Raw genomic sequence first — 17,094 nt, forward strand, 5'->3', positions numbered from 1 at the left:
GCCTTCTTTATGTGTAGGACAGGGTGGCCCTATGACGCACAGATGTCACAATGACCTTAAATGGGATTGGCGTATGTGGTTGTCGTATGCTGTCCACAGTATAAGATGATGTCCTAAAAAAGAACGCTCGCTCCATGGTCTTTCCATCCCTGCAACATCCCTGCAAGTTGCTGTTTATTTTTCACGCAGTTTGCGAGGTGGGAAATGGAATTTCAAGGAGGAAAGTGAATGCCCTTCATTTTGGAATGACCTAATCATGAGAAAGGTTATTAAACAGAGCCACGGGGAAGCAGTAGTGGAAAAGCTACATTTAGGAACTAATGTTGTGCATTTCTCACATTAAATGGTTTTCTATGTTGAATCGGCTGAACTTGAAGGGTAATGCTCTGAATATTGAAAAATGTATTTTTTCTAGATCTGTGCCAATCTTGATGCATTTACCATTATGACTGTGGAAAAAAACATTGATGAACTCAGGAACCAAATAAAGGAGCCACGCAAAAAGTTTGTAACCACAGATGTCACCAGAGAAGTACGTACTTAAAAGTCTACTTTTTTCCAGTTTGGAGATGCCATCCTCAAGTGAAAGTTATTTTATGCTGACTGACCACGGAGAATGTTGTTGTGAAATGTCTGCAATGAAGCGATCGTTTCATTCTGTCTGTTCCGCTGATGGTGGGCAACAAAGCACCTGCTTTCTTCGCCTTCCGTGTAGTTGTATAGATCATCTGAAGAACAGTGGAGTAGCTCAGTTCTTCTTCAACAGCAAACAAGCCCTGGAGGGGATGGGGACGCTACCGCTGAACTTGAACGGTTGTCATGGTTCTTCAGAACCTGTTATCCTGCACTAGCTTTCTTGGCTAATTTCAAGAGTAGTTTCTTCTGACAGCACGCCCCAGCTAAATCAGAAACATTTTATTGCTACCAGATTATAGTTAGGAATGATAATGAGATGCCTACCTCATTTGCATATGTGCATATTTGTTTTCTAAGGAAAACACTGACATGGTAAAGAAATGAAATATTTACTTAAGTGATGCTGTCTCAAATAACTATTTTCAGGGTACAGTTATCAGCTGAGCATCAACTTGAACATTATCACTAGTACATTTTGTGATCAATATTCTTTTGTGAAAATTTAAAAACATGATCAATTTTAGCCATGGAGATTTGAATGATAACTTTAATCATCAAAATCTGCCTCATAATGATGGTTGGATTGAAAAGTATAAGATATATGATATAGCTAACATCATGCTTGATATTACGGAGCCCCGAGCCCAGTGGTTCTCAACTTTCCTAATGCCGTGACCTTTTCATACAGTTCCTCATGCTGTGGTGACCCCCAACCATAAAATTATTTTTGTTGCTATTTCATCACTGTCATTTTGCTACTGTTATGAATTGGGCGGCCCCTGTGAAAGGGTCATTCGACCCCCAAAGAGGTCATGACCCACAGGTTGAGAACCACTGCCCTAGTCCAATAAGTGACCAACTTCCATCGATGTATATTTTTATCATTGGCAAAAAGGAGTACGAGGGAACTTAAAAAACGCGTGGAGTATTTCATCATCTTTTTATATTATCATTCCACAAACTTTTGAACCTTTTGTACTATCTATTCTGATTGTTCTACTGCATTTGAATATATTTCATTCATCTCTCTTATATGTCACCTTTTCCGCTTTATGGGATTATTCATTTAAATGTATGTTTCTCTTTATAAGCAAGAAAAATAAGACCCAATATTTTTAGAATATTTTAAAAAATAATTTGGTATCCTATTCTTTAATTTATGTAGTTTAAAAACACCCAACAGACATTTTCTGGAACTATAACATACATACAGAAAAATAAAAATTCACAACTATCATTAATTTCTCATAAACTGAAACACTCATGTAACCAAAACCATATCATGGTACAGGATGTTACCCAGACTCCCAGAAGTCCCCGGTGACCCCAAAGAGAACAACTCTCCTGACTTCTTGGACAGGATGACACTGTGGGCTTTATATAAATAGAATCACATAGTGTGTACTCTTTTGTAGCTAACTTTGTTCACAGTTCAAGTTCTCGACTTTATACTTTTACCAGAAACAATACTGAAACCAGTTCTTCAGAGAAGAATATTTTTAAAATTAGACTAAGCCATTTCCCAATAGTTGAGGCACCTACATATATCGTTTTTTCACATGACCTTTAACATTCAAGGTCTATATCGCACATTAACTTTGCTTCTTAAAACGTTTGCACTGGAAATTTCAGTAAACGTGTGGAAATTTGGTGTGGTTGTCACTTCAGGGGGGAGGTAAAAGAGAAGCCGAAAAAGGTGAATGTACGAAGAGGCTTTTAAAGGCTCATTTTCTTTTCTTTATTTTCCCCTTAGTTTCATGAGACAAGTATTCTATATATATCAAATATATCATAAAGTGGAACTTATTTTTTTTTAAGATAATGTTATTCCTATTATAGTATAAGAATATAAAACCAAGTGTATGAATTATTTTTAGGATCCATTTAAAGAGAAACTTCTAGAAATAATGAGAAAGATTCAGACATTTTGCCAAATGAATCCAATGTCGGATTTTGGAACGCAACCCTATGAACAATGGATCATAAAAACGGAAAAAGAAGGTAATTTGGGGTTAGCCCTAACAGTCATCCGAGGTCATGTTTTTCCCAAGGTTTCAGATGATTTGTCACATATTTCTAAGCTGACTGAAAGCCAATGGAATATCTGTGTTCTAAGCAGACAAGAACAAACAGGTTCCAATTCCCCATCTAAGAAAAAGGGTACAGGCCATCCATTTCCCTTATCTTCAGTTTTTGGCTTATTGTGGATTTAAAATGCTAAGGTAAATATTAGCCTCTTTATCTCCAAGCAAACTCCCTAATGAGCTTTTCATGTCATTCCTGAGTCAGCGTGGCTCAGGGATGTGTTTTGGCTGATGCACAGCTCCATCAGCAAGCCTAGGAGTTTGGGCAGTTTACCTCCTTTTTGTGCTCAGAGTACATTTTGAGCCTTAACCTGCTCATTTCAAAAGCAAGGCGAAGCAGATTTTAGAGCTAGTCTTACAAATATGGTGCAAACGGTGACATGCTCAACTTCTAACCAAAAGGTTTGGTGGTTTGAAGCCACTCAGAGGCTCTTCAGAAGAATGGGCTCATGATGTAGTTTGGAAAACCGTTCTACTCCGAAACACGTGGAGTTACCAGGGATTAGAATCAACTTGATGGCAGCCATTTCGTTTCTGTTGTCCATTATAAATATATTTATGTCCACAATCCTATTTCCCCATTGGGTTCCCTCAGGACCTCACTTTACATGGTATATTCTTTTCATAGCTGCAAGAGAAGGAAATAGAAAAACCCGGGTTTGTGCGGAGCATTTAAGAAAGTACAACGAGGCCCTACAAATTAATGACATAATCCGAATGATTGATGCCTATAATCACCTCAAAACGTTCTATAATGATGAGAAAGAAAAGAAGCTTGCAGTCCAGGAAGAGGACAGCAGTGACCATGCTGATGGCGGGGACAAAGACGGGGGTGCTGCGGAGAACCCTTGGAAAGTGGACGAAACAGATCAGTTTCTCATGGATTTATTTTTTGGTAAGAGTCAAAGGAGCGTTTTTCTCTTGGCATCTTACTGCCTCCGTGGAATGAACCTACTGCTCCTGATAAGCTCCCCAGAGGCCTGATTCAAATTAGACTTTGAAAAGAGAAATGCCACAATACGAGGACTATTTCAACTGATGTGACCTGATTAGCCATGAGTTACACAATCATGAGCAATCACTTGGCCATAAAATTGATTGCCAAGATGATTGCAGTGAATTTATTTATTAAGTCACCCAGATCATTAAACAATCACCTATAATTAACTGTACCAAGAAAATCTCACTGCCTCATCAAATAACTCTTCTAGTGTATAACCTGTATGCTTTACTTTTTTCTCTCTCTGACAAATCATTTGTTACAGATAATAAGAGAATGTTGAAATATCTGGCTGAGAATTCAGAACATGAAAATGAGAAGCTGACACAATTAAGAAACACCATCATGGAACAATACACTAAGACTGAGGAATCAGCCCGGGGAATCATTTTTACCAAAACACGCCAGTGCGCGTTCGCTCTTTCCCAGTGGATTTCTGAAAACGAAAAATTTGCTGAAATAGGAGTCAAGGCACACCATCTGATTGGAGCTGGACACAGCAGCGAGTTCAAGCCCATGACACAGGTTCTAATGGTCTCCTTTGTATGCTATTGCTCACGGCTGTCGAGTAAGCTCCAACTCCGGGGGCCTTCTGTAGAGCAGACTGGAGTTTTGCTTGGTCCCTGCCAAACTCATAACTGTGGATGTACGTGAGGCAGCCTTCCCCCGTCTGCTGCTGAGTACGTCCAAGCCAGGGACCTCATCTCCCAGCACTGCAATGGACAAGAAATATGCTCTTAGAACCCAGCTGGTTGTCGTTGGGCAGTTTTCAGAGCTAGTCCACCAGACCTTTCTTCTTCTTCTGCCGTAGTCTGGCAGTTCTGCTGACACCTGGCCACCATTTGAAATGCAGGTGACATAGCTTCCAGCATCATGGCAGCATGCAAGCCGCCACAGGATGACGGTGGACAGATGGGTTTGGGGTGATATTACTGTCCTTCATTAATTAACTTCCTTCATTCTCTAATGATCCTACAGAATTTAAAATAAAATGCTTGTTCTTGGGATAAAATTTGAATTTAATAGCAAAGCAATCTGTGGTATTTGATAAGCTAAGCATTGAGCTAGGAGTCATTTTTTTAACATACGTGGATGAACTTTCCATTTTTATTTTTTTGCACTTTTACAATTTCTCCTGAAAAAAATAAGTTTGATCAGTTAGTCACAAAATGGAGAAATACTAATTAAGTAGAAAAATAGAAACCCTGCCCCCTACAAAACTCTGTACATTAATTATAATGCTCTTGCGTGGTTGGAATTCCATTCATGCGAACCCACGTGGGTGCAGTAGAACTGCGCTATAGAGTTGTCAGCAACTCGATAGAGCCTCAGAAGTCTCTGCAGGCCTGTCTTGAGAGGTGGCGCCTCCTGCTGGGTTCATATTGCTAACTTTTCCATTAGTCATCAAAGGCTTAACCATATGCACCACTAAGAAGCTTATACTATGATAAAACCTATATAAAATGTGTTTTCATAGGATAAGTCCTATAAAGGACTTGGAGAAAGAATATTTGATGTGTTAACTCTTGGGTATTATGGGAGATTTTCTCTTCAAGGCACTATCTGCCCCGCCATATTATTTTACTATTTCAAACATGGCATGGAGGCCACATCTAGCCTCCTTTGGCTCCCAAGGCCGATTGCCTTAGACAGGGTTCAGACATAACGCTACTCCCTTCCCTTTCTTAACCCTCTTCTGCCGTCAACCATTCCTCCCACGGCACTCCATTTTCTCCACACTCCACTTTTTGGGGGGCTGGATTTGCTAATGAATTCCATAGCCACACAGACTTTACAGAGGAAACTCATGATTATAGCTATAATCTTTATGGGAGCAGACAGCCTCCTCTTTCTCCCTTGGAGCAGTAGGTGTGCTTGAACCTCTGGCCTTAGGGTTAGCATTCCAATGCTTACCAGACAGCACTATCAGAACTCCTAAGAAATATTTTAACAACTACATTCTGATACACTTTGGGGGGTGGTAATTTTCACCCATTTCAATATTGAAATATGTCTTATATCTGATAGTGTCTCAGAATCAGTGAAATATAGATTTAGACAACCTTACTGGGAAATGGGGAGAATTCCAAATCCTGTTGGCCTACATGACGGTGACCAAAATCAAATCAAAGTGTGTCTCTTTCTTCAACAATATTTTGGGCCAAGATGACATTAGGCTTTAGAAGGACCTTTCCTGCACCACATCATTGTGTCACTCGTGCTCTTATGCCTGCAACCCTGCCGCACTCCCACATCCTCATTCTGTAAACTGACGTGGATGAACACATTAGGGTAGCATCGACGTTGCTGTGCTATGAAGGCCTGATACTGTCCGAAATATTCGTTATCAGAGTTACTTCTTTGAATTAAGGCACTGAAACCCGCTAAAACGCAGGGCCATGCAAGTTTTTCTCAGTGCAAGTGAGAGCAGAAGAGAGCGATTCTCTGGGAAGACACTAGAATCTGGAAAGACCCTAGAGGGACTTCACGGCAGGGTTACGCCCAGGTAAACCCAAAACTCAAACCCAAACCAAATTCACCACCATCGAATCACTTCTGACTCAGGGGAACCCTAGAGCAGGGTTGAACTGTCCCAGGGAAACCGATCCTGTGGGTTTCCAGGACTCTGTATGTGAGTAGAAAGCCTCATTTTTCTCCTGCAGAGAAGCTGGTGTTTTCGAACTGCTAACTTCAGAGTTAGCAGCCCAATGCACAACCACCAGAGCTCAGAGTTGGATAAAATCTCATTCTGCTGCTGAGGAGAACAGGAGTTGGGGGAAACACACACACACACACACACACACACACACACACACACTGTCAGTCTAGCATGTTTATTTTTGTTAAATGTATGAGGACAAAAATAACATATGTGTGTCCCATAGGCTGATCGGGACAAAAGTTTTTGTGGGAGTGGTTATAAAAATAAAGCTATCCTGGTCATACCACGCTATATTTATTCTCACTCATTCTTATGCAAAGGGCAGAGTGTACATTTTAATCTCTTGAATTGCCTTCACATTTGGAAATCATATAATTTTTAATTTAAGATATTTTAATTACATCTTCTAACCCATTCATTTATTACTAGTATTATTAATTTTATTCACCCAGCCCTAGAAGTAGCAATGCTTTTAGTTTTACTTGTGTCTCTTCCAGAGAACCTACCATCTGTTTCTTGTTTGGAAGACTCTTAAAGTGACCAAATGTGGTATCTGGTGTGCCCTTCCCTGTGACTCAGTAGTCAACAATGTGGAAAACTATAATTTCATCTTGGCCTTTGAATATTAAAGACTCTAGAGTTAATGTAGTGGAAAGGCCGATTTTAGCTTCTTATTGACATCTTGTTTCCCCAACTGAAAGCATCTCCTCTCTTTCTTCCTCCCAAGTCGCCCATCAATTTGTTTCCTTGGCATAAGTGCCGGTCTTCCAACCTCCAGACTGGAAGATGGAAATATTTGTGTTATTGTGTGGTAATCCCAGATTGGGAATCAAATGTGGTCTCGCCATCGTGTGTTTGCTCAATGCCAAAAACAGATGGTAGCAAATCCGCGTATGATCTAATCCTTTGATTTACACTGACCAGTTGCAATTTATAATTTTGTCGCCTAATTAAAAGAATTGTAATGTGTTTAGCCTCACAAAAATCTAATTTATTAAACTGTTTCTACAGAATAAACAAGACGAAGTCATTAGTAAATTTCGCACTGGAAAAATAAATCTGCTAATTTCTACCACAGTGGGCGAGGAGGGCCTGGATATCAAGGAATGCAATGTGGTTATCCGCTACGGGCTCGTCACCAACGAAATAGCCATGGTCCAGGTACAGGCAGACACTTCCCTCGCCTCCGTTTCACTTTTCTGATCCGAATTGCTGCTTTTAAGTCAGGCCTGAGAACTGACCTTTTTCCTTGCTCAGTCAGGACCAAGCAAGAGAAACCAGACTGAGCCGCATTGATAAAATGTGAATGTGTGAGAACAATAACCAGGATGGGCAACCTTGTAAGTCAACACCCCACCGGAAACGTAAAGGCCACGTGGGTGTTGCACAGGCACCAACTCTCTTGACCATCAGAGTCATAACCCTTAGTGCCCGGTTCAGAGAGGGCTGCTCGCAGGGTCACTAGGACTCTGCCACTTTCTTCTTTTTTTAAATTTGAATTTCCTTTGTGTCCTCTTTTTTCCCCTTCTTTTTAAAATCATTTTACTGGGGGCTCGTACAACTCTTATCACCATCCATACACACATCCATTGTGTCAAGCTCATTAGTATATTTGTTGTCATCATCATTCTCAAAACATTTTCTTTCTACTTGAGCCATTAATATCAGCTCCTCATTTTCCCCTCCCTCCCTGTTCCCCCTCCTTCCCTGATCCCCTACCCTCATGAACCCTTGATAACTTATAAATTATTATTATTTTTGTCATGTCTTACACTGTCCAACATTTCACTTCACTCACTTTTCTGTTGTCCATCCTCCAGGGAGGGGGCTATATGTGGATTCTTGTGATTGGTTTCTTCTTTGTACTCCACCTTCCCCTTCCCCTCCTGGTATCCCTACTCTCATTATTGGTCCTGAGGGATTTATCTGTCCTGGATTCCCTGTGTTTCCAGCTCTTATCTGTATCAGTGTACATGCTCTGGTCTAGTTGGATTTGTAAGGAAGAATTGGGACCATGATAGTGGGCGGGGGGGGGAAGCATTAAAGAACTAGTGGAAAGTTGTATGTTTCATTGTTGCTATACTGCACCCTGACTGGCTCGTCTCCTCCCAGTGACCCTTCTGTAAGGGGGTGTTCAGTTGCCTACAGGTTGGCTTTGGGTCTCCACTCTGCACTCACCCTCATTAACAATGATATGATTTTTTGTTCTTTGATGCCTGATAACGGATCCCTTCGACACCTCGTGGTCACACAGGCTAATGTGCTTCTTCCATGTGGGCTTTTTTGCTTCTGAGATAGATGGCCACTTGTTTATCTTCAAGCCTTTAAGACCCCAGATGCTATATCTTTTGATAGTCAGGCACCATCAGTTTTCTTCACCACATTTACTTATGCACCTGCTTTGTCTTTGGTGATTGGTCAAGAAGGTGAGCATCATGGAATGCCAGTTTAATAGAACAAAGTGTTCTTGCATTAAAGGGGTACTTAAGTGGATGCCCAATGTCCATCTGCTACCTTAATACTAAACCTATACATATATGCACATAGATCTATTTCCCCATGCTCATATATAAATATATTTACATATGTACATGCCTGTATTTAGACCTCTATAAATGCCCTCTGCCTCCTAGTTCTTTCCCCTATTTCCTTTTACTTTCCTCTTGTCACACTATAATGTTCAGCCTTCATTTGGATTTCAGTAATTCCTCTCAGTTACATTGCCCTTGATCAAGCCCTACCAAGCCTTCTACTTTCTATAGTGGGGCAATACTCCAGTTTCCCAGATGAATCTCTTGAAAAGGCTCACTATACCTTTTCTGAGTCTCCCAATCTAGTATTTATTTTTCTGTTGTACCCAAATTTTACAAGTCTGTTTTCCTTTACTCTTTCTGAAATTGACTTTTAGAGTATATGACCAGAGAAGATGCTTTGTATTATTTTGAGGCCTTAGACCTTACTGAGACTTGCTTTGTGGCTTATAATATGGTCTATTCTGCACGATGGCTTTTTGTGTGTTGGAGAAGAGTGAGGACTGACTGCTGGTGGGTGGCCCTACAGTTCAAAACTGTTGTGGAGGGGGAGGAGAAGAAAGAAAGAGCTTTGGAAAAGGTGTTTGGAAGAAATGTGTGAGTTTAATGGCATCCCCTAGTGAGCCAAAACTGACTTGCAGGTTCCGCTCCATGGCCATGCTCCCAGTGCCCTCGCGGGAAGCCCCAAGCCATGGCAACTTGTTCGGTCCACAGGGCAGAGCAGGCTCCAGGGGAATGAGGTTTGAGTGTCCGCGTGGCTTTGCAAGGGACGATCTGACCCAGCACAGGAAGAAGGCAAAATAGTTAAGCCAAGGGCCTTCCGGTCACACAGCCTCTAAGCCTCCTTATCCGCAAAGCAATAAGCCATAATGAAGGCATCGGTAAATCGTAGCTGTTATTATTTCTACTCTTATATTTTGTAAATTAAGAAATGTTGGTCTGGAAACAATGGGAAAAAAATCATCCTTTTTATTTCTTATAACAACTGATTTTCCTAACAGCTGATTTAGCATAACACCCTGGTCTTCGCAACCCAGCCATATCGACAGATGAGGAGCAGACATCTGATTGTAGAACTGTCTCTTTCTCCTTTTAATGCTTATAGAAGATGCTTTATGTTTGGGGACTCTGAAAATCATTCCTTTTGAAGGTTCCACACATAGTTCTTAGGCTTTCCATCCTTTTCTTCAGTTATTATTATTATTTAATGACATATTCTGCAGGCAAACTATCATTTTAGTTATCAAGGAAATGGGCCTCAGCTTCACTGGTTCTTTCAGGTCCACACCCTGCCTTCCTGTTGTGTTGTTTATTTCAGGTATTTTAAATGTATGTCTTGTGAATTTGTAGTTGTTCTTTTTTAAAAAAATCATTTTATTGGGGGCTCTTACAGCTTCTATCACAATCCATCCATCCATTGTGTCAAGCACATTTGTGCATATGTTGCTATCATGATTTTCAAAACAGTTTCTTTCTCGCTGAGCCCTTGGTAGCAGCTCATTCTCCCTTCCCAGCTGTTGTTCCCATGGGGTTTCCGGTTGCTCATTAGGTCGATCCTTTTTTACTGGTACTGTTTTCCCGATTTCTTCTAAGGGTTTTTATTTTCTGTGTTTTCCTTAACTTCTTTGAGAATCTTGTCTGCTGTATCTGAGGTGCTAAGGTGTTATTTTTTTAACGTAATGATTGATTGTGAATGTGTTTATGTTGTCCTGATTTTTGTGTGTTTTGCATAGTTATAATATATCATGGCAGATGGTCTAGCATGTGCCACTGGTCACTAGTCAGACAATATGGCTGGGTGGTGGGGAGCTAGGGGGGAGTTGCACATGAAGCAGATGTGCACATTTGAGAGTAATGTCCAGAAGCACAGCCATTCTTAGGTTAGCAAGGTGGCCAGGGGGGCTGACAGGTGCGGTGGCCACAGAGCATCACTGAGTGCAAACTGCTGCTTGCCAGATGTCTGGGTCAGTAGGAGGATGGGTAGGATGGACATATAAAGCTGGTAGGTGGGCGTGGTGGCGGTGCTGCTGTTTTGGGCTGAACTGAGCATCATGCCACAGTTCCTTAGTTGGCTGGGTTTTGCGGGTAGAAGGGCTCAATCCACTAGTCATTGAGAAGGGCAGGAAGAGGGGGAACGTGTTCCTCTGGTCCATAGGCATGGATGCCAGGGTACCTTCCATAGTCTGTAGGCAGCAGCAAGACCTGGCCCTGAACAAACGCACGGAGCGTGAGTGCTGTCCAGAGTCTGGTTGAGTAGGGAGCGTCCTGCAGCGTCTCTGCAGCTCTACCACTCTGCGTGAGCTAGCACTGTAATGGTCAGTTGCTACCACTGGTGGGTAGTCTTGTCTTCAGTTCCTGCCTCCCTGTCGCTTGGCTTTGTGGCTCCCAGGACCCCTGAAGCTCTCACTTTGCTTCTATTGTCATTCCTCCCTCTGCTTCACATCCTGCTCATCTTGCTTCACTCTAGGCTTGTCTCCGCAGCTTCTCTGCCTCCTGGCGGGAGTTCTGTGATGTTGCTCTCCTGTGTGTCCGACCTGGACTTGCTGCTCAGTCTGTCTCCGTAGCCATGCTGTGCTTCCCCTGCTGACCCAGCACCTCTAATGGGTCACTTTCCTGATTTGCTGTTTTCATTCGATTTCTTCTTCCAATCAATGTCCACTTTTTCATGATTTCTTTTAATACTTGGAGTTCCGTGGTTGTTACTTACATGAGTCTACGTCTTCCCTGCTTTCTGAGGACTTTTCAGTAGGGAGACCCCTGGAATGTCGAAGCTGCCATCTTGGTCAACTCCTGAGCCCTGCTGTGTCTGCATTTCCCCCTCCTTCTTCACCTCTTCTGCATGTGTGAACTGTTTCATCATAAACTCTGGGAAGGGGCAAGACTTATGAATGCAGACCCCCTCCCCCATCCACTTTTCAATCCAATTTCGCCTTTCCACTTACCCACACTCTGTTCACAGTGTTTGTATCGTTAGCTTCTGTTGGGAATTTTGTATTGAGTGTGTTTTTAAAAAAAACCAAATTCAATGGCATTCTCCGGTGAGACGAAGATGACTGGACAGCCTCCAAAGGAGGACGCCATTGTCTGTCAGAAGCTGACATAGAACACGGTAGCTGCGTACTCCGAATGTATTTATCCATGAAGACAGTGCAGTCGGCAGGCTCCTGGGAAAGCCCCAAACTCCCCTTAGTCAAAATGCACCTGGATTTTATTAAGAGTCTTGCAGCAGTTTATCACCATGTTGAACAAGGTTCAATAGAAAAATGTCCTTTAAAGAGTCCACCGTCCGATGCTAGGGCCACACCTGCCTTCTCCAGAGCCCTCGCTCCAGTGGCAGCAGCGCCCCTCGCTCCCACTCCTTCTTCCTGCGAGGCATACATGCCAGCCGTCGTTGTCAGGGGCTGGAGAGTCCATTCTAACTAACGGGGAGCCTGTGTGCCCAGGAAAATTGCTCCCCGCGGTCTTTTTAGACTGTGGCTTTGGGGGAACACATTGCCAGGCCTGCTCCTGGATCGGGGTCAGATCTCTGACCTTCATCTAGTCGTGGAACACTTCTTTCCCCCAGACTCATCCCTTCCTGAGGGAAAGGGGTGTCAGTATTGGACAGGGTATTGCATCACTGAGGCTTTAGGGGGCTGATAAAGGCACCCACTCATTGGCCCTAGAGGGCATTATTTCTGTATTAAAGTGCAATTTGAGTTTCAAATAGCCAAAGCACAAACAATGGACAAAAACTCACTGTACTGAGGAAAGAGATCATTTGAAGGCTGAGATGCTAAACAATGCAGACCGATCGAAGCCAGGAACTAGCCATGGATAGCATGGCATAGCCCATCGTTGACTTTATTTCTTTATGTTTCCAGGCCCGTGGTCGAGCAAGAGCTGACGAAAGCACCTACATCCTCGTTGCCCCTTGTGGTTCAGGAGTCATCGAACGGGAGATCGTTAATGATTTCCGAGAGAAAATGATGTATAAAGCTATAGACCATATCCGTAACATGAAACGAGAGGAGTATGCTCGTAAGGTATCGTTCTCAGCCCAGGTTGAACTTCAGGTTCATTTTTAAATGGCTGCATGTGGTCACCACTGGTATCTCAATGTTTAAGTATACAGCAGACATTGTGCTGACTTATAAGTTCCAGTTTGATGAACTGTGCTTAACACACCAAGAATCAAGCTCGGTGGGGAGCAGGGAAGAGTCAGCGATGCCTCCTAGTTGAATCCATCCTAAACTTTCATAATATTAATTTATGTTGCCCTTCATCCAGAAAGATGAGGAAAGCTCAGCTCAGCCCGACCTGGTAATGGCGGTTTGATTCCACCTTTAGCATGGACGTAGTTTATTTTAAATTCCAGAATTAGTTGTGAAAGGCCTACTGTGTATCCGTGAGTGTTTTAAGAAACAGGAGCAGGGTGATAAATGAGACTGATGCGATCTCCGGGGGAAACTCGTGTTTCAGTGTGTGCACTGCGAGGAGAAGTTGTTGTTGGTTACCATTATGTCCACTTCCACTCCTGTTGACCCCAGGTGTACAGAGTAGAACTGCCCCATTGGGTTTTCAAAGTAGATCTCAAGGCCTGTGTTCTGAAGTGTCTCTGGGTGAATTCAGACAGGCAACCTTTTGACTGGTAGTCTAGCACACAACGGCTTGCACCATCCCTTGATGATGCTGTTTCTCCTCCCTAGTGCGCCCAATACTAAAAAGCAGGAAGTACTCACTTGTCACAGAGGTGCAAGTGCTGAGGGATTGAAACAGGATGTGATGAAACAAGTGGACACGTGCTACTCTAGACTGGGTGGTTGGAAAAGACCTCTTGGAGTCAGTGCCAAGGAGGCTGCTGGATCATAATGACACAAAAAGTCTTAATATGTCACCGAACTGTGTCTCAGTTTACCAACTTTTCATCATTTTTGTTGTGAGAAGGAGGCAGAAAAGGAAGAATGTAGTCCTACAACATTTCAGAAAATCCCCCATCCCACTGAATTAAAGACTAACTACTATAATAGCAAACAATCCATTTAGAAGAAAATTCACACCCTTGCATATGGGTGTGAATGTTAGTTTCTTAACATTGGAATTGGCTCTACCCTAAATAGAGTTTCATAAAAGGGATGCTTTGAAATTGGTGTACATTACTATAACCAATTCCAAGGTTTTCTAGCCAGGTTTCTGCACAAACTTGAATTTTAAAATCACTTTAAATATAAGGCAAACCAAATATTTTGCAGCATCACATCAAACCCTTGTAGCCAAACTGCCACCGGAAAGTTATCTCCTCACTTTTAATGTCTTAAGCGGATATTTACAAATGCTGAGGGTTGGAGATTAGTTGCTTTGATGTGTGTGTAAACTGGGCCAGTCTCTAGAGTTGAGAGGTCAAACTTTCCCAAGCACAATCCTCTTGAAGACCCCAGAGCAGGGTACCTTTCTAGAGTTCCTTTAGCGCAGAGACTCGCCATCCTAATAAGATGCCGGGGAGAAAGCAGAGAGGGCGGTGATGTGGACTGCATGCCGCCACCACTCTGGTCCAACCCCCAGTCGACATTGCTATCAGGTCTTGGTGCGTCTTTCTTCTGAATTGAGGATTCTTTCAATAGAATTGCGGACCACTGTCATAATGATCAGAGTTGACATGTGAGATGAGATGTATCTGCTATCTCATATACAGAGCTTATTGAACACTTTAAAAACCAGACTTCTGGGAATAAGGTGAAGATCTTAAACTTTCCCTGACAGTGGAGAACTGTAACTTCTGCTTCTTCACCGGGACTCCTTGGTAAAGGGCTTAGATTTTCGTATAGTGCTATGGACCGCAGCACTTATCAGAATTGAAATCAGCTACTTTTTGAACATTTAAGAATTTCTAAGATTCCGGAATAAGAGTGTATGAAAATTCTTTCAGGACCAGTGCCTCGTTACTTCCATTGTCAAGGCCACAAGCTAAGTGTATGCTTTTATAATTATCCAACGACCTCCTGACTCAGGCATATCAATGAGTAGATGCTTATATTGGTTCCAGGAGGCTTACTTCATGGAAACGCTGGAAATTAACTCAAACCTTTCCTACCCTTTTCTTGAGGCAGATTTTGGAATTACAGATGCAAAGTATAATGGAGAAGAAAATGAAAGTCAAGAGAAGTATCGTAAAGCAATACACGGATAATCCGTCACTAATAAATTTCTTCTGCAAAAACTGCCGTGTGCTAGCCTGCTCAGGAGAAGATATCCATGTAATTGAGAAGATGCATCATGTCAATATGACACAAGAATTCAAGTGAGTCCTGTTTTCTTGGGATTTCTTGACAAGGGGTGAAGCAGATAGTATTGTCGCTCTTTATGTGAACTTTGTGAGCTCTTGCTGTTGAGTCGCGATGATTCGATTTTGACGCATTCCAACCCGGCAGGATGGAGGAGCCCTTCCCCAGGGGTTTTCTTGTCTGGAATCGTTACCGAAGCAGCTCTCTCGGTCTTTCTTCCATGGAGCTGCTGTGCAGGCATGAACTGCCAACCTTTGACTAGCAGCTGAGTGCAAAGTCAATCACTGTCCCGGGGGTTTCTGAGACTCTAACATCAGGCTGAAATCATCAGCAGGTTTGAAAAGTCCCCCAACCAACCAGTTGCCATCGGGTTGATCCTGATTCATGGCACCCTCCGGTGTGTCAGGACAGAGCTGTGCCGCAGCGGGTTGGCAGGGACCCATGTTTCAGAAGTCAGTCACCAGACATTTCTTCTGAAATGCTTCTGGGTGAAACCACACCTCCGACCTTCTGGTTGGCAGCTGAGGTCAGTTCACTGACTGCCCCACCCACGGACTGCTGAGAGGGAAATAAGTCTCCCAGGACAGCAAGTCCCTTGTGGAGTATGCACAGAGAAGGCTTCCGCACCTCATTGGCCTATGACCTGGGACACGGGAGATAAAGAGAGAAGAAATGAAATGGGGGATCAAGGCATGTCTGTGGTGAGCTTCAAGTCCAAGAGTCAGCCTCTGTGGGCTGTGTATGGGTCCTTTGTGATTTCTCAGGGATCATGCTTACTCTTTGCTCGTTTTAGGAAGCTCTACATTGTGAGAGAAGGCACGAAAAGCAAGTTTGCTGACTATGAAACAAACGGCGAGATTATCTGCAAATGTGGCCAAGTGAGTAAATTGGCGTGGGCTTAAATTTTACTTGCCCCAGAGAAACGCTGAATGGTGTGCATTGAATTATTTTCCCTCTCCCTCTCTTTTGTGTTTTCCAGGCCTGGGGAACGATGATGGTGCACCGAGGTTTAGATTTACCCTGTCTCAAAATCAGGAATTTTGTAGTTGTCTTCAAAAATGATTCATTGAAGAAACAATACAAAAAGTGGGTGGAACTACCCATCACATTCCCTGACCTAGACTATTCAGAATATGTTCTGTTCAGTGATGAGGATTAGCATTTGATTCCAGGTTCTTCAATATATAATAGTATTTTGATGAATGTTTTCAGGGTGATACAAAAGGAATGTAAGGATTAATAAAAAAAAAATCATTGCTTTGACTTTGTCTTTGCACTGAACACTTTAAAAGAAGACAACATGCCATTCGTCAATTATCCATCTTGTTGGTGAGGTCAAGGATGTACGAGTAATATTTATTAGTGTAGGACATATGGATGCAGCAGAAAACATGGTGGCCTATGGATGAACGTCTAAGGTACAAGTCTTATTCTAGATTGAAATTTAGTAATGTCACTAATTTCCAGAATAAAACTAAGCAAAAACAGTTCATCTTTTTGTTCCAGTCTCTTTATCGGTGGGAAGGTTATAATATAATTGGTCTTTGCTTGCCTTATTTGTCTATTGATACATACAGATTACCTCAAACTTAGTGATATGACACTCAAAACTCAGCCCATTGCTGTCACATCAATCCCTGCTCCACGTAAACTGCCCCATGGGGTTTCCAGGGCTGTGATCATTTAGGAAAGCAGGATGCCACATCATCCTCCTGTGGAGCGGAGGGGAGTTTTGCACACTCGCGTGCTTACCCTCTGCCCCACAAGAGCACCTGGCAGGGTTTAACCCGACACTCATTTATTATCCAACATTTTCCATAGGTCGGAAGTCCAAACAGATCCTTTTCTCAGGGCCTTACAAGGCTGGAATCAAGGCATGAGCCAGACTGTGTTCTCTGGGAGGCACTGGGGAAGAAGTCAC

General features: G+C 42.7%; 1 protein-coding gene across 1 annotated transcript in view; it reads left to right on the forward strand.

The window, feature by feature from the left end:
• The window catches only part of IFIH1 (interferon induced with helicase C domain 1), a 66,362-nt gene extending 49,699 nt beyond the window's left edge, over nucleotides 1-16,663 (forward strand). Inside the window, exons 7-15 of the mRNA XM_045298067.1 lie at nucleotides 416-532; nucleotides 2,514-2,637; nucleotides 3,349-3,615; nucleotides 3,986-4,245; nucleotides 7,394-7,543; nucleotides 12,777-12,938; nucleotides 15,000-15,190; nucleotides 15,967-16,051; nucleotides 16,153-16,663. Coding sequence (XP_045154002.1) covers nucleotides 416-532; nucleotides 2,514-2,637; nucleotides 3,349-3,615; nucleotides 3,986-4,245; nucleotides 7,394-7,543; nucleotides 12,777-12,938; nucleotides 15,000-15,190; nucleotides 15,967-16,051; nucleotides 16,153-16,332 — 1,536 coding nt within the window. The 3' untranslated portion in view covers nucleotides 16,333-16,663. The remainder of the gene's footprint in view (nucleotides 1-415; nucleotides 533-2,513; nucleotides 2,638-3,348; nucleotides 3,616-3,985; nucleotides 4,246-7,393; nucleotides 7,544-12,776; nucleotides 12,939-14,999; nucleotides 15,191-15,966; nucleotides 16,052-16,152) is intronic.
• Nucleotides 16,664-17,094: the final 431 nt, after the last annotated feature.

The sequence above is a fragment of the Echinops telfairi genome, unplaced genomic scaffold (genome assembly GCF_000313985.2).
Source record: "Echinops telfairi isolate 266 unplaced genomic scaffold, ASM31398v2 ScPeMD7_4;HRSCAF=17, whole genome shotgun sequence".
Taxonomy (NCBI): Eukaryota; Metazoa; Chordata; class Mammalia; order Afrosoricida; family Tenrecidae; genus Echinops; species Echinops telfairi.